The following is a 20,737-nucleotide window of genomic DNA, read 5'->3' on the forward strand; positions in this document are numbered from 1 at the left end:
TAGACTATAGAAGGTAACAAACAGTTAGAAAAAAAGCCTGCTTACTACTTTGAGCAACGGCAAATATCAAAACCGGCCTATTTCATCAACGAAATATGCGCTGTAATATTATAGTCAAGCCACTGCTGCGGGTAAAAAAAATATAAAAAAGCCATTTTCGAGGTAATACTGTGAAAATCCCAGAAAGGAATAGCGGACAAAACTCAAAAAAACTTACGCTCGACAGAGGCTCTTTGAAGGATTCGGTTAGGATCGAGGTCACAGTAAGACTGGAAATGTCACCAGTGAAGCGAGGTAGTTGGGCGGCTGAAGGGCACACGAGTACGAGGACGGGCTTGCGCTTTGCTAGGGCGACAAGGTTGGGCGGGATATCGACAGGCGAGAGAGCGGAGGTATCGCGGTTAATCAGGTATCGTCTGGGTTGGAGTTGCTGTTGCTGATGTGACTGTTGGTGTTGCTGTTGGTGTTGTTGTTGGTGGTGTTGCTGCTGCTGCTGTTGCTGTTGTTGTTGTTGTTGCTGCTGCTGTGGTTGCTGTTGTGGTTGTTGCGGGCCTTCGACGTCGGGTGCTGAACGTCAAAGATGCAGGTTTTAAAACCAGAAAACAGACTAAGCTTTTGGGCGAGTAAAACACGGCATATTAACGACGGAAATAACGCCCAAGTGTGGAAAAAAGGCTGTAAAGCATAAGACCGCGAGCGTTACGAGTTTAACCACTTTTGGACATAGTTTTAATCGCACTTAAACAAGGACAGCGAAAGATTGAATCAAACGAAGAATCGGAAACGCATTATAGCGGGGTTCACATATTGCCCGTGGCGGAAACTACTGCAAACATGTATCCCGGTTGCTGACAATTTAATGCGTAATTGACATGTTCGATATGTAAATGTCCCCATAGTTTTTTCTTTTAAACATAAAAAATAAACAACCATAGAACATTTTCCAAAAAAACATCAAAAAACGATCGAATAAAGCTTTTCGCGAAATCAATAGCAACGATTTCAACTTGTAAAAGAAAGAAGCGTCCGGGCGTACCTTGCGAAAAGCCGGGAAGCTTCATAGGGTCGATGGGTGCTCGCTGCTGCTGTTGAAGGGAGCCGGAGAGTGAGCGGCTAACAAGCGGGTGCTGCTGGCCCTGACTGTGCAGTCGGTAGATGGCGTTGTGAAGCGGGGACGAGGCGGCCGGCATATGAGTCGGCGCCGGTACGCCCGAGCGCATTGGCAGCTGCGTTGGCGCGTTGATGGCACGCGGCGATACCAGGCCTGCTTGCGAGGCACCTGGGAAGAAATTGAACTTTTTCGTTGACTTTTGCGATAAATATAAGCGAACAAAGCGAAGAATGTAAATGAAGAATTGTCGTCTCCACTCTGAAAGATGGTTGTTAGCAAAATTACACCAAACAATTGGTGCTTGAAGGACTAACGAACTGGCGTAAACTGTCTACATGGCTCACAAAAGGTTTTATTTACCGTAAATGTCAGTATAGATGAATTTCACGTACTCACATCGCTTTTAACCCCTTGTATGGTATTCTGAAGGTATTAATGCTTAAATACATTTCAGGTGTGAACTAACTTAACATTAAGCGAGTTTATGAGTTACGTAAGAAGGCGTGTAATTAGGCTAATGTTTATTTTGCCCATGTAGTGGGGGCCAGTTAAAAAGGTCCATGCAATCTAACCTTCAGGCGCCTTGTTCCACAGAATCGGCGGGCCGCGAATCAAGTTGTTTGTGGACTTGGGGTCCTTAACCAGATAGAATCGTGCATGCGTGCCCACCAGTTGGCTTGAGTTGGTGGCCAGTCGGGGACTGGTCAAGTCCACTGTGGGGTCAAGGCCCACGTGATCGGAGAGCTGACCAAAGGTATGAAGCGCCTTCTCGCCACAGCCTATACACTGGGCGGACAACGCTAAAAAAGAATTTAACGTTGAAAGTTTATTGATATAAGTTGAAGTAAAAAGACGCTTAAAGTTAAAGTAAAAAAGATAAAGTTATTATGGTTACTTGGTAAGATTGCTTTCCTACATTACATACATTGAATGCAAAAAGTTTCTTTGCTTTTGTAGTATTTTTATTGATTAGAGGTAGGAATGCAGATTTTTATGATGTGGGTGAACGAAAATGAAAAACGGTTAACAAAAACCGCCATAGGACAAATGACGCCCATATAGATAGTCGCAGATTCGGTTTAAATTAGCGCATAAAATACCGAGAAAAATGATTTAATAAATTTGAGCTAGGATGGCAGCACAAATAGTAGACTAACTTGGATAAATGGACATTGGGCAACAGTTTTGAGCTTGGACAATAGTAACGTCCTGTTATGGTAAAGCTTACAAAACGTAAGCTTTTGTTCCAAGAAAAAGTTTTTTTATTATTTAGAACAACTCCTAAATTACTATTTAAAGCAGTTTTTTAGGCGAAACGTTTTGTCAATTTGGCGCAGGATTCAAGCTAATCTTCTCGTTATGGTTCACATTTAAATTACCTTGAGCCGAAGTGTTGGGCGGCGGAAGGGACTTCAGGTTGATAGCTACGACGATGAGCACGCCTGATTCGGCAGATCGTGGATGGGTCTGAAGGCACAAAAGCGCGTAGCTGAATGGAAAGCTCACCATGGAGGTCGCGTCGTGCTCGAAAGTCGACAACTTGATGTCCTTTCCCGCTTTGCAGAAACCTGGATAACACAGGTTGGAGCAATGTTAATTTAGTTTTTCTCCGCTGTGTGGTGAGTGCACGACTTTTTTTGCAATTAAAAAATGTGTTTAGTTATATAAGGAGTCATAAGTGCTAGAAAGCGCGGAAAAAGTGTTTGTTCGGTTTAAAATTTAAGTCAGAACGGCGTCATTATTGATCATAATGGAAGGTGCAATAAAACTGCTTTACGTGATAACTTTAATCGTTAATGTATCTCGAAAAATTACATATAAACGCGAGCATTCATTTTCTTTAAAAGTGTAAAATGGATCCAGTTGTTTTTTGCCGCGGCAGACTTGTAATATTTTATTTTTTATTATGACAAAGCGGCGTAAACTAAAAAAATATTCGTTTCCCAACCATATTGGCATTACATTACGAGACAGCTCAATTAGGTTTTAAACGTTACCTTGTGTTGGTTTGCCGGCAACGAACTGCATCGGTCTATCCAACCTTCCTTCCAAACCAGGCCTGGAATGTGAGTTTCCATTGCCGTGCATTCCATTAATGGGAGATGTCAGGGAGGGTATCGGGGGCAGTTTTCTAATAAAATCCACCGAGTTTTAACCATCAAATTAAAAAAATGAATAAAGAGTTATATGAAACGTTCAGAATGATACCTACTGCTGTATGGGCTTTGATATTCTTACTACGTTTTACTACAACCTCCAACCATTATACTCCAATGTCTAACCTTAGATCCGCGCTCTGACTGTGTCCAGACAGGCTTGGTGGCGAGTTAAACAGATCGGTCGGCACAGGCAATCTCGCTGCTCCAACTGGCGACTTGCCCTGTTGTTCCTTCTGCATTTGTTGCCATACGTGCAGTCGTTGTAGCTGCTTGAAGCGTTGTAGCTGCTGCAAATGAAAAGGGCAATTAAACAACAGTTGATGATGTGACCAGTACACAAACCTAGTTTAATGTTTTTGTGCGTTTTGATCATTGATTGGTCGTTTACATGGCTGACTTAAAATTGAGCAAAAATATATTCCTTTTGGTATTTTAGGTCGATTTTATTAACGAATTTATGGCATTAACAAATTATTCAAACAAAAAAAAATTACAAATATAATATTAAGTTTCAGTAGCAGTTTATCAAATAATCTTATTAAAAGCTAATGTCCTTACTAAATAGAAAGTTATAACAAAATTTACAAACAAACCTCAATTTGTTGTTGTTGGGTAAGAAGTGGCATTCTTGCCCCTAATTGCCGTCCATCGCCTTGTACGCTGTGCTCCCCAATTAATGGAGGGCGTGTTTGGGAAGTGGTTAGGGAAGCTGGTAAACATTAAAAAAATTCTTAAATAACGATTTAAAAAAACAGAAATATTTCTACGGTTAACTAAATTGAGTTATTCAAAAAAAAAATGAAATGACAATAAAGATAAAAAAACGCATTAACACGTACGATCTTTCATTTGTAAAGCTGAAATTGCTTGTTGGACTGTGGATTGGGGATGGGAGACAACCAAAGCCATACAAGTGGGTGTAGTGGGTACTGATTCAGAACGATCATACACAACATGTTTGTTCACTTCTTCGTTTAACTGATCAGCACTAGGCTTTACATCTGTTGGTCACAGAAAAGCAAGGTGGGAATTTATCAACCATTGTACTTTTATTGAAGTATCATGTCAATTAGTAAAAAAGTGAACACATTAAGTTTATGAAGACAACGAGCCTGTAAGAAACCATGAGTCAGTCTTGACATTAAATCACACTCATCCAAGTTTATACTGTACTGTAAACAGAATATTAGATGCAAGACAAAATAAAGTTACCTTCTTCGATAGGCAACGCTAAAGTCGACTGGCGTAAAGTAAAAAAGAGCGTTGAAAACACTGAACTTGGGGCAACTGCAGGTGACCTTAACGAAGATTCTATGCTGCTTTGAAGAGCTTCTTCGAATGCAGCTTTATGTATTGACTGGTTGCTACCCATCAGGTTAGATGCAGATACAACCTGAAACCAAAAATCATTTTTAACTGTTATTCAGCACAAGTAACTAACCCGAACATAATGTGTTTCTAGTGAGAAACTGTGATAAATAAAACTAAAAAATATTGATACATTAACAAACCTGAACAGGTAGTATATTTTTGGAGCGCATTGATGCTGGCTATTGTGACTTCATTCATAACGGCACATCAGATTACAGCGCATAACAGGCATATATACAAAATCTTAAACAAGTCAGGAGCTTAAATTTACAAATCCCAACAGCCCGCCGCACGAGTCTGTAAAGATAAAGCCTGCTTGAAATAGCTCTACCATAGTGCAACGTTTGTAAACTGAGTGACCGGCCTTTGTGTATTGTGACATGAAGCCGATAGTATCACATTACAAAAGAAGTTTTCACTTGAAAAGACGACACGGCCGCAAGTACAATGCGCAAACGGCATTTCACAACATCTCAGTTTAGGCCTAGACCAACTTAAATGTAACTGCGTTAACTGATACGCTAATCAAAAGCTATTTTTTGCTAAAGTTCTTAATGGCTTTTTTGCTAACACCGGCTAATTCGCCCGAAAATTGACTGTTCACGCAACACCATATGCGCAAAAGAGCGCCATTTCAAACGACCCGCTGCTGCTGCGGTTAGCTGCCCTTCGCGCGACTAGTTGTGCTATAACGGCCAGGCGAAAAGGCTGGAAAGACCGCGCGGGGCACTGCACTAACAATGCACTCGGCAGCGCAGTTGCAGGAAGCGCGATCAACGGAAACTGCTGGAGCACACATGGCTTACCGATTATCATTGCGGCCGGCCCATGGTCCAATTTCGCGACTGGTCAACGCGACGCAAACAAAAGACAAGCGCATGGCTGGCAAAACGATAACAGCATTTAGCAAACAGGTGAAGCCAAATACCACCTTGCAAGGTCGACATCACTAAAACGACGCACTCGACTACTTTTTAACTTAATAGAAACTGTGCACATCAACTAACGAATAAAGTTCTCCGCTGACGCTTTTACAGTTGAAGATCGATTTTGCCATTTGGCGGCCCAAAGTGCAGTAATAAATTGATCCATCTGCAGTATCTTGACAACGGCCTACGCTTCCACGTTTCCTTCCTCCGCTGTGGACGCGGCGACCTACTTTCAAAGCCTCTGGTTGCCGCCGCTATTAATGTTCGGGAAGAAAAAATGCAGTCATAATTGTTTTTTCTCGTTGCGAGTTTTTTGGGAGGGCGGGGTTCAAGTAACGAACTTTCTGTGTTTGCAATAAACAATTTTCAACAAATTACTTTTAAGTAAATGGCGTTTGTAAAAAAATAGGCTTAAACACATTGAAACATCGAAATTGTCAAAACACACATATCTAAAAATGGTCAAAACATTGGACAAGATGTTTGTTTATTTTTTATATACCTCCACACAAAATTATTGAACTTTGAAAACTTCAATTATAGCGTTTGAAATGTTAAATTGCTCAGCGTCTCACTTTCTTAAAACCGCTTCAATCTTAATTGAATTTAGTCCGGCAGAAGTTCACTGTTTTCATACACAAAGTTTTTACGTTAACGAATCGAACTTGAAGGTCACAGTCTCACTTACAACCAGAGATGGGATTTGTAGTATTATCGAATCGAAGGAGATAACTTTGGTCAAGTGGTTTGATCAGCACACTTTGGATAGGAGGGTGCTATCAGTGCCGATATCGAATTGTTATGTGCTTTTTAAACATGGTTTGCGATTCAAACAGAGTTTTTATAATGACAGGTAAGAAAATAGTGAATTGTCATAGAAATTAACAACAATTCCTGCGACATTTCTCGAATGTATTGTTATATTACTATTGAGTTTTGCGTAACACAAGACAATAGATATTAATTTATGTTTAATACTAGCGCAGGTGAAGTAGCTTAACCTAAAAAGAAAATTACTGAAGTAAGTAATACACCAAGTTTTCCAGTAAATACAATTCACTTACTTTTATCAACCCTAATTTGGTGTAGGACGAGGGCGAAAAACAAAAGAGATTGCGAGGAAAACTTTTGTCGCAAAAATGCATTTGAATTCGCAAAATCATATTTATTTACACCTAATTCCATGTTATAATCTAAACTTATATAAACGTTGACATTCATTACAATACGTCACACCACAGGCTCCATATGGCGATTAGAAGTGGTGACTGTTATTTCGAATTATCTTGCATTGTAAATTTTTAACACAATTAATTACGCAATTTGCAACATTATTAGGAACATTTGACTAATTATACGCAGGCGGGTTTTGACAAAAAAAGTTAAACCACAATTTACGGTTTATCGAACATATCTTACAATGAATGCGCAGATACGCGATATAAACGCTAACAGAAAAAGTACTATGGAAAACTAAAATGTCAATCTTCCCTTACAGGTTCTTAAAAGAACTTGACGATAGGGGTCGCAGTTAGAGAGTGAACTTACATGAACCTGCCAAGATTTTCGTCCACTCGGGCATCTGGGCGGTCGCAAATTTAACAGCATTTCTTGTCGTAAGTTCTGTCCGTGACGCATTCGAGCACAAAAAACGAGATTCAGCGGCCTACTTTCCACGGGCCGTCGGGCAGGGTTATTCAGGTTCGCCAGGTCGTCGACGAATTACACGCGAAAACACGAAGGGAAGGAGAGGGACGGGTATTGACCACTAGGCTGCCTTGCAACCACTTGTAGCTCTAGAAGCACGTTGCCACACAACACCAACAGCAAACCGCGCGTGGATTTAGGTCAGACGCACTAGAGGAGCAAAGGCGGCGAGACGCGATGCGATTCTACTAACCCGCCCCTGATTGCTCTGCGAACAGAACACGTGTGGGAAGCGCTGTTTAAGTTTCTCCAACAAAGAATTGATACGTTAATTGCGATTTCAGCCAAAAAATTAACACGCCTAAAACAATCCCTTAAGTAATTAAAGCATACATCGTACTACTGTACGAAATTACTACTCCCAAACAAAGCATAAAACTGGTAATAGCAGGTAATGGACAAGGCAGATCATTCACCAATTCCACTCATTGCCAGATTTTAAATCAGCTTGTTTGAAAAACAGTTTTAAATTGATTTTATACAACTTGAATAAAATTAACAAAAATTTAAGACAATGAGCAATAAAATTCCTGTAGTTACCCACAAAAATACACAACCATTACTTGTAAATCAAACATTAAAAGATGTTATAACTGGATTTTAGTTTATTTTTGGTAATAATTTACTTAACAGCAATATTCACAAGAGTGGTTTTCCAATCTAAAGCGCCATGTCAAAGCACAAAAGTAACACTAGAATTATTTTTAACACTTGTAAGTGTTATTAATAGGATTAAAGGTTAAATTTCTTTAATTACCAAAGATGTAATTAGGCTTATAATTTGACCCCAATCCAAAAAAAATGTTTATACATGTAATGGAAATCTATGCCTTGTGAAAACACAGAATCTTATTACTTATATAGAGAAACGCCTATATTATTTAATATTGATGCCATTAACTTAGTGACAAATGAGCTTTGTGTGTAGGGATTTTTTGATTAACACAATTTTAAATCACCTAATTATTGATAGAATTTTTTAGGAAAAATATAACAACACAACAAATCAAAAATCAAACAAAAATTGCACATAAAAACCTTTACAAAGGATTTATTTTAACACTGTCATTATTAACTACTGTATAAGATTTATCCAGCACTGAACAGCCTTTTATGTCATGTTAATCTGTTCAATAAAATATATATATATATATATATATCTTTTTATTTGATATTATACAAAGTCAGCTGTCAGACATTTATGAAAGAATACTAGTTAATCACAGCGACACAGTAAAACTGCCGAGTAAAGACAACTGAATAAGCGTCCATAAAAATAGGAATAGCAGAGACTATAGCACAAAAAAATTAGTAAAGCATATTATACATTGAAGTTTACTAACAAAAGCAACATTTTAGGTTTATGTGTAGTTTCAATAAGTGCTCACCAATTTCCTGACTCACACATTCATTGGGTTTCAATCATGAAAATATTAACATGACTAAAACATTTAGTATCACCACTTCTAACATTAGTAATATTTATTTAGATTAACATGAATTCTGATGTTATTGTTCTGCTTAGCTGCAATTCTGTCTATTCTTCAAGTATAATATCAAACTGTTAAATGTAATAATATATTAGCGACGGAAAGCCAAGTCAACTGACACTCCACATTGCAAAATTATAACCTGCACTGCATATAAATCTAAGTAAAGTCCTTTAACTGATGTGTTTTCATAGTAACAGTCATTTTCCTAGGGGCCTGTTTTGTCTAGGCATCACCAGGTATTCATACAAGACACTTAAGACATAGTCAATTAGCAGATGGCTGTGTTTTTCCAGTAGGCCAACAGACCTGTGTAACCCGTTATGTGGCGCGTAAAAACTAAATCTTTATGAACATTTCCATGACCATGAGATGGTGTAATTATTAACTAATTCATTAAGGGTTTGCCTATGTATAATTACTTAAACGAATTATGAAGGCTAAACATGAAGTAATTTTTGGGCACGATTGCAGAACTATCTCAAGTAGCAATCCACAACAATCACGGAGTTTATTAAAACATTCAATGATACTTCTCTACAACTGACCAAACAATAACCAAAAATTATATGTCGTTTCAAGAAATGTAAAACATCAGCTGAAATTCTGTGTTTGCTAGATTCTTTATATACTTTTCATCAATATAAAAAACGGTTCATATTTATCTCATGGCAAACAAAACACAATAACAGTTTTTGTTTTTTGAAGACTAAAGATTGTTTATTTTCTTTTACATTCCTGATTGATTTGCAATAAAGCAGATAACATATGAGTATGCCAACCGCCACCAACATAAAAAAGTGATAAGTATTACAGCACGTATTTATAAAGTGATCACATCATATAAAAAAGTTTTTATTAATTTTGTTTATATGTAATACCAGTTTTGGTAATGCAAAAACATTTTTCATATCTTACAACACAACTAGCTTGATGGGCAATGCGATTTCACGGTTGGTAATTCGCCATTCAACTTTTTACGGCAAATGGGTTTGTCCGGCTGTAGTAAACAACATCTTGCCACTATGCCACAGCCTACCGGGGCATTGACACTTGGCAGTAGCCACTAAATAGAATATGCACCTGATTTCTAAAAGACCAGTGGAATGCTCTGATGATAGTTTCAGGGCTAAAATTTATTTAGTAAATTTTCTTTTAAATCTATCAACTAAATATTACCAAGCTTAACTATAATATTATTTTTCATGTCGCATAGCAACAGGGCTGCGGAGTCGGAGTCGGACTCGGGACTCGACGGAGTCGGTTTGTTTTGCCGGAGTCAGACTCGGGACTCGAGTAAGACCGCGTAAAACTACCCGAGTCCCGAGTCCGACGTGCGCATGCGCAGTATCAATTTTTTTAACTGTTAAGGTGGCAAAATGTAAGTTGAAAAAGTGTAATAGCAAATGTGAAATATTTTTTAACCATGTAATGCGGGGGATCAATTATGACACCAATATGAGTGGATTGCAGAAAATCCACCTTAATTTAGTTGCGTAAATGGGTAAAATACAGGCTGTAGAGTCGGAGCTGGACTCGGGACTCGGGTGTATTTTTTTGGCCGGAGTCGGACATGGGTTGTTTTTAACCGACTCCGCAGCCTTACATAGCAATTACCTTGATTGATTAAGGTAGGCCTACCTATGATCATTTTGTATGTTAAAACCAAGGCCAAGGGAGTATATATAGGCCTACCAACATATGTGTTTTAAAGCAGGAGTGACCAAACTACAAGTGGGGAAAAGATGCGTCGCGCATATAGTTAGCCTAATTGTTCAAGCCTGCTGTATGGTGCCCTTAATGAAGATAAAATACAGAGGAAATGTTTTCGGATGCAAATTCGAACTAAATTTTGATGAAGAAGGACAATCTTATATTTTATGCTAAATTAATGCTTTACGCGTTTAACGAGTATTAATTAAGTACCGTAGCCTATATCACGTTCAATTCAAAATTTTATTTCAAGGCCAGTATTTGCCCAATGTTGCCCCTGTTTTAAGGAGTCAAGGTATTGTGCCGCCAAGAGTTGAGGTCATAGAGAGTGGTCTAGGTAGATACCATACCATGTTGATTAGAGGCCGTTTTCAAATATTTTAATTTTTGCCGATCAATACGGAAGTTTGCACACAGCGCAGGATAAGTTAACTGCTGATTAAATAATTGAATAAGCATAAAGACATATAATTTCATACTATATATCAGAGATGGTTAAAAGGTTACTATAGGTTATTTTTACGTGGCAGTTTATGAGGGATAAATAGTAGGCTATATAGACCTACCTCCAGCTGCTTACTTCATGGAAGCTTGAATTAATGAGTTACAATAGCCTATTCAATACATTTGCACATCCACTGCAGTTATATGTTATATGTGATCTTAAGGGGAAGGTTTCTTGTGATGGGACATTTTTCGTAACGTTGTAGCTCTAAAATATAACAATAAATATTTTCTTAACTCCATTCTCTGAACGCGCTACATATCGTATATAGCCTTCTGTCGAGGTTAAATAGCTTTCGCTAAACACTGCGCAGGACCAATCTTTTTTGTGGGTGGTTTGTTAGATTTTGTGGTCTATCTTAAGTCCCAGTCCAAGTCATCGGTTGGGCAAGCCAAGTCCCAGTCAAGTCACAATTAGAGCAAGTCAACTTCAAGACATGGCCTTGTCGTAAAAATAAAACGTTGAACTATTGGAATTTTTAATCTCGTACGATTATGAGCAATAACTGAACTCAAAAACGAGAAAAACGCAACTTATAGCAAACAAATTGTTTTATGTGCAAACATTTGGATAAATAGCTCAATTTGATTAAGAAAAGACTTACAGAAAGCACTTCAATTCAACCTAAGTAATTTGCCCAAAAGACTTAAGTAAAGTCAAGTCATTTGCCCGAATGACTTAAGTCAAGTCAAGTCATTTTGCCCAAATGACTTAAGTCAAGTCAAGTCATTTTGCCCAAATGACTTAGTCAAGTCAAGTCATTTGAAAACAGTGACTTAAGTGCACTTAAGTCAAGTCATTGACTTAAGTCATTACAACACTGCAGTCCCTTATAGCAGGGGTCCGCAAATACGGGGTCGCGACCCCAATTTTGGTCGCGGGATCATTCAGTTTGGGTCGCGAAAGCCTTATTAATAGAGGCCTATATTTTGTGCTTATATTTTTAGTTTTCTGATTGTTTCCATTAGTACACTGAATTGTATACAAGATAGCCGTCTTACTTTGAGCGCGACTAAAATTGTCACGCAAAATATTTACACTAAGCCCCGTAAAAAGTCGTGAGTGTTCGTTCGATCCAGGTGATGGCAAAGAGCGCTTGCAATCCAACACTATTTTGGCCATTACCAACCAAACTGATCTGCTTACCGGAATCTGGGTTTACTTCTTGGTATATGTTTTTAAAAAAACTCTCTTTTATGTTTTATCCCGTTTCTGCAACCAAAGCGTCGTAAGTTCTCTTCGTTACATCGTGTCCCAAAATCCTTAGATGCGAGCCTTATAATGTTAAGTTTCCTAAATCAATTGCGATGAGACATCGGAAATTTTTAGTGATTCGCGCAAAAAAATTATTACACACCTTGCCAGTAATTATTGCACTAAGAAAGCGCAATAGCGGACGTGTGTCGGGGAATCTGTGGGGCTGCAAGCCTGCAACCCATATTGGTTGCTAAATCATATTTGTCATCCGAATGAGACATCAAACGTAGTAAAACTCAAGGCTTCTTTTCAGTTGTGTTACAGAACCCTTTCTCTTTAAAAACGCTTAACATATAGATCTGTCTTAATGAATAGAAACGCAATAAATTACTGTGTTTTTTTAGCAAAGCTATTGAATTGAAAACAACTCGAAGTATTTGGGTCGCGAGACCTCGGTACTAGTAATTTTGGGTCGCGCCAAAAAGTATTTGCGGACCCCTGCCTTATAGAACAGACATAGATTTAATAGCAGTTAAAGGACATCTGGTTGAATATTCTGAAAATCCATCAATAGGTTCACGGAAATGTATAGCCTACTAAGTACTAACGCGTCCAGCGTTTAAGAAGATAAAAAAGTCGGAATGTGCTGGCCATTAGCGCTCATCGTGCCATTCATTGTTACCGTTTTTTTTTCTTAGCACCGCTTAAACAACCAATCTGGTGTTTTCCCTTACAAGCTAAATTTTTTGAATAAGATTTTTGAACCGATACTTCGGTCTTGTCGGCTTCAAATTCTCAAAAAAAAACACAGAGAAAGACATAGAGTGGCTCCTGGTGAAGTAAGAGAAACAGAGTGCGATGTTTCTAAAGTTGTACAGCTGTTTTTTTTTCTGCCAGTTAGTTCCTCGTGCATGGAGTTATTAATGCAGTATCTTTTATTAATGCAGTCGTTGTTTTTCTTTTGTAGCCAGATTGTTTTGGTAGTGTAATTTAATTAAACAGTAACATATAAATCATTGCACAGTCGCTTACTGTTTGTCACAATTGTAGACTGCGTAACAATGCACACTGATGCAAGAGCAGATGTTAATATTGCGCAAACTGCAATGTATCGACTATCAATCAGAGCAAATGGGACATATTATTCAAGTTACAAATATTTTGCCAAATTAAATTACTAGATAAACGATACAAAAGGCGACTCACAGAAAGCATTTTTACACATATTTTCTTTGAGTCCATTTCAAAGGCTATCATCTTGATATAATATTTTAGTTCGCGATTCTTGATTGTGTGCTCTTCTTTCTAATCTATATAGACTGTTCTAGTCTAGACGTTTTGCGAAATTAACCTAAATAATCGGATATTGTTTTCGCGAGACCGATTTGTTGCAATATTTTTCAATCTATTTAAACTCGATTACAGTTATACATTTCCGAGTTCATCTTTAACATGATCATGACTCGCCCAATAGAAAAACATTGATCTGCCCAAATTTAGTACAAAACCCTAAACCAGGGGTCGGCAACCTTTTTCTAGTCGCGGGCCAAAACCAAACTCAGAAAGATCTCTGCGGGCCGCACAAAATGATAACTAAGAATTGTGTTATTTTCATGTTAGAACAACTGTGAATCAGCCGGGCCTCGGATCGTTTTTGACTTAAAAACGTGTTGAATTACATTTAGGGAGGCAGTAAAGTGTTGGCGCAAAGCGCGAAAAAAAGCGTTTGTTCGGTTTAAAATTCGAGATTACACGTCGTCATCCATGCTACTAATGAAAAGTGTAACAAAACTACTTTGAGGAAACGCGATAACATTTAAGGTTTATCTAGCTCAGTGTTTGTTAAACTTTTTAAGTCAAGGCAGACCTGGCGAGCGAACCGAGCGCGATTTTTTGTTTTGGAAATACCTGCATTTTTTTAATTTCTTCCCGATTTTTATTACATTGCCGAAAATAAAAATTGTTAAAAAATATATGTCCAGCATTTTGAATACGTTCTCCGTCTTTCCGTGACGCACGGGGCAACGGTAAAGAAGCGCTGATCTAGGTGAAAAGACAGCGTCAAAACGTAAACAAATCGGACGTGAGATGCTGATTCGCGCAAAGCGCGAAAATTTTTGCACTTACGTGGTTAAAATAGTCAAAAAGGAAGTGAAATGGACTCGTGTCTAATTTGTCACAGAGGCGGCGGGCCGGATGAATTACATCGAAGGATCCGGCCCGCGGGCCATAGGTTGCCGACCCCTGCCCCAAACTTAGTAATCAATTAAATAAAGTATTGTGGTAATGCGAAAACAGTCGAAAATATAAAATATATAGAAGAAATAAAACCTTTGACAACTCACGGAACACTCACCCGATTCGTCGGCAGTTTGGGATTGCCATGCCTCCAGTTTACTAGGCCCATTTCTTTCCTAAAGCAAATGGAATAAGACTTCCTGATTCCAGGATCGCGCTTGTTCACATAGAACAGGGGCTCCAAACCTTTTTTACACCGTGGCCCCTTTGAAAATTTTGAGAAATCAATGACCCCTTATTGTTTTCAACGTTTTGAAAATAATACGAAACGCAATTTTAGCTAAAAGACTGGTTTATACAGTACGGTAACTGGTAGTTAGAATGATAAAATGATATCAAAGCAAGACACAAGAAAAATTATCAGTACAACAATTAGTTATTATATAAAAAAATATTATTAATAAATCTAAAAGTAAAACAAAGAAAGTAAACTCAAGATCACGAAGTAGCTTATTGCTGTAGGCCTACTGGTATATTTATTAAATTCATTTTTTTATTTTGTTATAGTGGGGTAGATTTAGAGACGATATATTAAAAAAAATAAATATTGTTCAAATGTTTTCATGTTTCCTTTAAAAAAAGACTCCTGGCCCCCAGTTTGGAACATAGAAAGACAAATGTCTAATTCCAATTAGATGGGGACTCCCCATTACGTTGCTGAAGCGCGGGGAAAATGGAATCCTGCCCTGACCCTAACCCGAATAATGTGCGTTGTGGTAGGATTCTTGACTAGCGCCACTATTAATATATTTTAAATAAAAATAAGTATATAGTTTTTGGTCGCGGGATTTTGTTCGCGGGATTATTCAGTTTGGGTCGCGAAAGCCTTATTAATAGAGGCCTATATTTTGTGCTTATATTTTTAGTTTTCTAATTGTTTCCATTAGTACACTGAATTGTATACAAGATAGCCGTCTTACTTTGAGCGCGACTAAAATTGTCACGCAAAATATTTACACTAAGCCCCGTAAAAAGTCGTGAGTGTTCGTTCGATCCAGGTGATGGCAAAGAGCGCTTGCAATCCAACACTATTTTGGCCATTACCAACCAAACTGATCTGCTTACCGGAATTTGGGTTTACTTCTTGGTATATGTTTTTAAAAAAACTCTCTTTTATGTTTTATCCCGTTTCTGCAACCAAAGCGTCGTAAGTTCTCTTCGTTACATCGTGTCCCAAAATCCTTAGATGCGAGCCTTATAATGTTAAGTTTCCTAAATCAATTGCGATGAGACATCGGAAATTTTTAGTGATTCGCGCAAAAAAATTATTACACACCTTGCCAGTAATTATTGCACTAAGAAAGCGCAATAGCGGACGTGTGTCGGGGAATCTGTGGGGCTGCAAGCCTGCAACCCATATTGGTTGCTAAATCATATTTATCATCCGAATGAGACATCAAACGTAGTAAAACTCAAGGCTTCTTTTCAGTTGTGTTACAGAACCCTTTCTCTTTAAAAACGCTTAACATATAGATCTGTCTTAATGAATAGAAACGCAATAAATTACTGTGTTTTTTTAGCAAAGCTATTGCATTGAAAACAACTCGAAGTATTTGGGTCGCGAGACCTCGGTACTAGTAATTTTGGGTCGCGCCAAAAAGTATTTGCGGACCCCTGCCTTATAGAACAGACATAGATTTAATAGCAGTTAAAGGACATCTGGTTGAATATTCTGAAAATCCATCAATAGGTTCACGGAAATGTATAGCCTACTAAGTACTAACGCGTCCAGCGTTTAAGAAGATAAAAATGTCGGAATGTGCTGGCCATTAGCGCTCATCGTGCCATTCATTGTTACCGTTTTTTTTTCTTAGCACCGCTTAAACAACCAATCTGGTGTTTTCCCTTACAAGCTAAATTTTTTGAATAAGATTTTTGAACCGATACTTCGGTCTTGTCGGCTTCAAATTCTCAAAAAAAAACACAGAGAAAGACATAGAGTGGCTCCTGGTGAAGTAAGAGAAACAGAGTGCGATGTTTCTAAAGTTGTACAGCTGTTTTTTTTTCTGCCAGTTAGTTCCTCGTGCATGGAGTTATTAATGCAGTATCTTTTATTAATGCAGTCGTTGTTTTTCTTTTGTAGCCAGATTGTTTTGGTAGTGTAATTTAATTAAACAGTAACATATAAATCATTGCACAGTCGCTTACTGTTTGTCACAATTGTAGACTGCGTAACAATGCACACTGATGCAAGAGCAGATGTTAATATTGCACAAACTGCAATGTATCGACTATCAATCAGAGCAAATGGGACATATTATTCAAGTTACAAATATTTTGCCAAATTAAATTACTAGATAAACGATACAAAGGCGACTCACAGAAAGCATTTTTACACATATTTTCTTTGAGTCCATTTCAAAGGCTATCATCTTGATATAATATTTTAGTTCGCGATTCTTGATTGTGTGCTCTTCTTTCTAATCTATATAGACTGTTCTAGTCTAGACGTTTTGCGAATTTAACCTAAATAATCGGATATTTTTTTCGCGAGACCGATTTGTTGCAATATTTTTCAATCTATTTAAACTCGATTACAGTTATACATTTCCGAGTTCATCTTTAACATGATCATGACTCGCCCAATAGAAAAACATTGATCTGCCCAAATTTAGTACAAAACCCTAAACCAGGGGTCGGCAACCTTTTTCTAGTCGCGGGCCAAAACCAAACTCAGAAAGATCTCTGCGGGCCGCACAAAATGATAACTAAGAATTGTGTTATTTTCATGTTAAAACAACTGTGAATCAGCCGGGCCTCGGATCGTTTTTGACTTAAAAACGTGTTGAATTACATTTAGGGAGGCAGTAAAGTGTTGGCGCAAAGCGCGAAAAAAAGCGTTTGTTCGGTTTAAAATTCGAGATTACACGTCGTCATCCATACTACTAATGAAAAGTGTAATAAAACTACTTTGAGGAAACGCGATAACATTTAAGGTTTATCTAGCTCAGTGTTTGTTAAACTTTTTAAGTCAAGGCAGACCTGGCGAGCGAACCGAGCGCGATTTTTTGTTTTGGAAATACCTGCATTTTTTTAATTTCTTCCCGATTTTTATTACATTGCCGAAAATAAAAATTGTTAAAAAATATATGTCCAGCATTTTGAATACGTTCTCCGTCTTTCCGTGACGCACTTGGCTTCCTTCCACGGGGCAACGGTAAAGAAGCGCTGATCTAGGTGAAAAGACAGCGTCAAAACGTAAACAAATCGGACGTGAGATGCTGATTCGCGCAAAGCGCGAAAATTTTTGCACTTACGTAGTTAAAATAGTCAAAAAGTAAGTGAAATGGACTCGTGTCTAATTTGTCACAGAGGCGGCGGGCCGGATGAATTACATCGAAGGATCCGGCCCGCGGGCCATAGGTTGCCGACCCCTGCCCCAAACTTAGTAATCAATTAAATAAAGTATTGTGGTAATGCGAAAACAGTCGAAAATATAAAATATATAGAAGAAATAAAACCTTTGACAACTCACGGAACACTCACCCGATTCGTCGGCAGTTTGGGATTGCCATGCCTCCAGTTTACTAGGCCCATTTCTTTCCTAAAGCAAATGGAATAAGACTTCCTGATTCCAGGATCGCGCTTGTTCACATAGAACAGGGGCTCCAAACCTTTTTTACACCGTGGCCCCTTTGAAAATTTTGAGAAATCAATGACCCCTTACGAAAACGCAATTTTAGCTAAAAGACTGGTTTATACAGTACGGTAACCGGTAGTTAGAATGATAAAATGATATCAAAGCAAGACACAAGAAAAATTATCAGTACAACAATTAGTTATTATATAAAAAATTATTATTAATAAATCTAAAAGTAAAACAAAGAAAGTAAACTCAAGATCACGAAGTAGCTTATTGCTGTAGGCCTACTGGTATATTTATTAAATTCATTTTTTTATTTTGTTATAGTGGGGTAGATTTAGAGATGATATATTAAAAAAATTAAATATTGTTCAAATGTTTTCATGTTTCCTTTAAAAAAAGACTCCTGGCCCCCAGTTTGGAACATAGAAAGATAAATGTCTAATTCCAATTAGATGGGGACTCCCCATTACGTTGCTGAAGCGCGGGGAAAATGGAATCCTGCCCTGACCCTAACCCGAATAATGTGCGTTGTGGTAGGATTCTTGACTAGCGCCACTATTAATATATTTTAAATAAAAATAAGTATATAGCGGACAGTAATATCTCGGAATCTTTAAAAGTGGGTCTGGGTAATAGGTCTGTTCCCTATACGATAAACTAAGAAGTCAAGCATTTGTTAACCTGCAGGCCTGCTGCGGTGCTCCTCTCAGTTTAGCTACAAGTCAGTTTGAGAAAATTTATGCTACAACAGAATAGTGCAGCATCAATAAAATACTTGAAAAAAAAATGCCAAAGAACTCAAAACAAAATTTAGTAAGCCAAACAGTATATAATAAAAAGCCAATTGAGAACAATCTGGCATCAAATAAGCCAATTTTGACAACCCTGATAATAACTTCCTAAAACATACAGGGTAGAAATTTACTCAACCATGCTATTACCTTTACCTGTATGGCAGAATGCTGGCGACTTTGTCGGCCGAAGAATGAGCCAGAAAACCGAAGAAATTGGTGCAAAAATATTAAAAAACAAATAATAATTTTCAAGTTTTTAATTTTTTTTTAAAGATTAATTTCTCACACAAAAAGTTGTTGTTTCTACACCCTTATCACATATATTTGTGAAATGCAGAATATGTAGAAACATTATGCACTACATTTGGCAGTCACTTAATTTTGTTGTGCCATTCTTAAAAAAGTTGGTAAGCATGGAAGTTGGGAAGCATGTTGTCGCCATTCCTATTAAATTATGATATTCGCATGGGCATAACGAGAAAGTACTAGGTGGTGCTGTTCCACCTAAGCCTTAAACTATATTTTTGGCTATTTTAGTTAAAGAGAAAAATACTGTTATACCGGTACCACCAAAATTCTGTGCATGCTTTGCTAGCCTGGTGTGCCACCCTGTTTTTAAATGTCTCTAGGTGCACCCTCAAGTAAAAAAAGAAACACTGCAATAGCATATATTCATGCATATACAAATAAATTTCTAGTGCATGCTTTGAATAAAACCTTATTGGTCAACAAATAACAATTATTAGGGACATTTTTATCTATTTTTTCCAAATTTTAGGCTATAGCATTTTTTGTCTAAACACAAAAAATGGATGTGGATACTCAAGATATTTTGGGTGATATCCGATTAGCAACGCAGTCTGGGAAGCAAGATCACTTATTCTACCTTCTTGTTGCCACTCCAGGTGGGGCACCAAGCTCACTCCATAGCAAGCTTGTTGTTCCTTTTCTAAAATATAGAGGCTGGCAAAAAGTGAGCTACAAAAACACTGGATTTAGGTAGGTTTGCTTATAAACCTAGCCTTTTAAACATTTTATTTTATTTTACATATTTTGGGTATTGTTCAACCTTTTTACAATTTTAGGGCTCTTTATTTTCTGCATGACAAGGAAGCAAACAATGATGAAGGAACACACACGGCTTCATATACATGTTGGAGATGTAGACCAGTTGATGAGAACAATAATGTTTTCCATCAAAATAAAAGACCAAGGAAATCTATGAAAGCAGAGCAGCCTGTGTGTATTGAAAAAACTACCTGTTCAAGCTGCAGCTGTTTGTCACCAATACAAAGAGCTTGTAAGGACCGAAATGACCTGAAGCAGTCTGTTGTTAAATTTAAAGAGGCAAGTCATAAGGCGTTTGATGTTCATATTATTTTGTCACAACCCGTTGACTATGATGAAGACTTTTTAGAATTTGCTTCACAGCCTGGTGCTATTGAAGATTAAACTAATGGATTTACATGGTTGGTGGCATAGTTTTACAAATTTAAATAATTTTTGTTTGCTTTAGATTTTCATAATTATTACATAATAGTTCTTTTATTATACTAGTTATACACGCTTTTAGGGCAGTTTTGAAAATAATATTGTGTGAAATACCAAGATGTGTTTTATTTAGCTTATGTGTTTTTGTGCAATGCTTTTGTCGTTCTTTGTAATTTACCTTTTTACAATCATTTTTTTCACTGTATTCAGTAGTGTCATTAGTAGGGAAAGTTTTTTCATAAACTAAAAAAAATGGAGCATAATGGTTGGAGGTTGTAGTAAGACGTAATAAGAATATCAAAGCCCATACAGAAGTAGGTATCATTTTGGACGTTTCGAATAACTCTTTATTCATTTTCAACATAGAGAAAAAAAATGAAATTGAT

At 37.5% G+C, this 20,737-nt stretch overlaps 2 protein-coding genes across 2 annotated transcripts in view; one reads left to right on the forward strand and one right to left on the reverse strand.

Annotated features, from left to right (window-relative positions):
- LOC146148123 (GREB1-like protein) overlaps positions 1-4,920 on the reverse strand; it is a 29,191-nt gene extending 24,271 nt beyond the window's left edge. The window contains exons 1-10 of the mRNA XM_083386565.1: positions 4,782-4,920; positions 4,483-4,663; positions 4,110-4,271; positions 3,864-3,979; positions 3,394-3,557; positions 3,109-3,242; positions 2,491-2,679; positions 1,684-1,911; positions 1,037-1,279; positions 218-567 (exon numbers count right to left, since the gene is read on the reverse strand). Coding sequence (XP_083242691.1) covers positions 218-567; positions 1,037-1,279; positions 1,684-1,911; positions 2,491-2,679; positions 3,109-3,242; positions 3,394-3,557; positions 3,864-3,979; positions 4,110-4,271; positions 4,483-4,663; positions 4,782-4,811 — 1,797 coding nt within the window. The 5' untranslated portion in view covers positions 4,812-4,920. The remainder of the gene's footprint in view (positions 1-217; positions 568-1,036; positions 1,280-1,683; positions 1,912-2,490; positions 2,680-3,108; positions 3,243-3,393; positions 3,558-3,863; positions 3,980-4,109; positions 4,272-4,482; positions 4,664-4,781) is intronic.
- Positions 4,921-19,668: 14,748 nt separating this feature from the next.
- LOC146148124 (uncharacterized) lies at positions 19,669-20,652 on the forward strand. The gene is made up of 2 exons (XM_083388302.1): positions 19,669-19,859; positions 19,946-20,652. The coding sequence occupies exons 1-2, from the start codon at positions 19,669-19,671 to the stop codon at positions 20,310-20,312; spliced, it is 558 nt and encodes a 185-aa protein (XP_083244428.1). The 3' UTR covers positions 20,313-20,652.
- The last annotated feature ends 85 nt before the right edge of the window (positions 20,653-20,737 follow it).

The sequence above is a fragment of the Ascidiella aspersa genome, chromosome 4 (assembly GCF_963924565.1).
Source record: "Ascidiella aspersa chromosome 4, kaAscAspe10.2, whole genome shotgun sequence".
NCBI lineage: Eukaryota > Metazoa > Chordata > Ascidiacea > Phlebobranchia > Ascidiidae > Ascidiella > Ascidiella aspersa.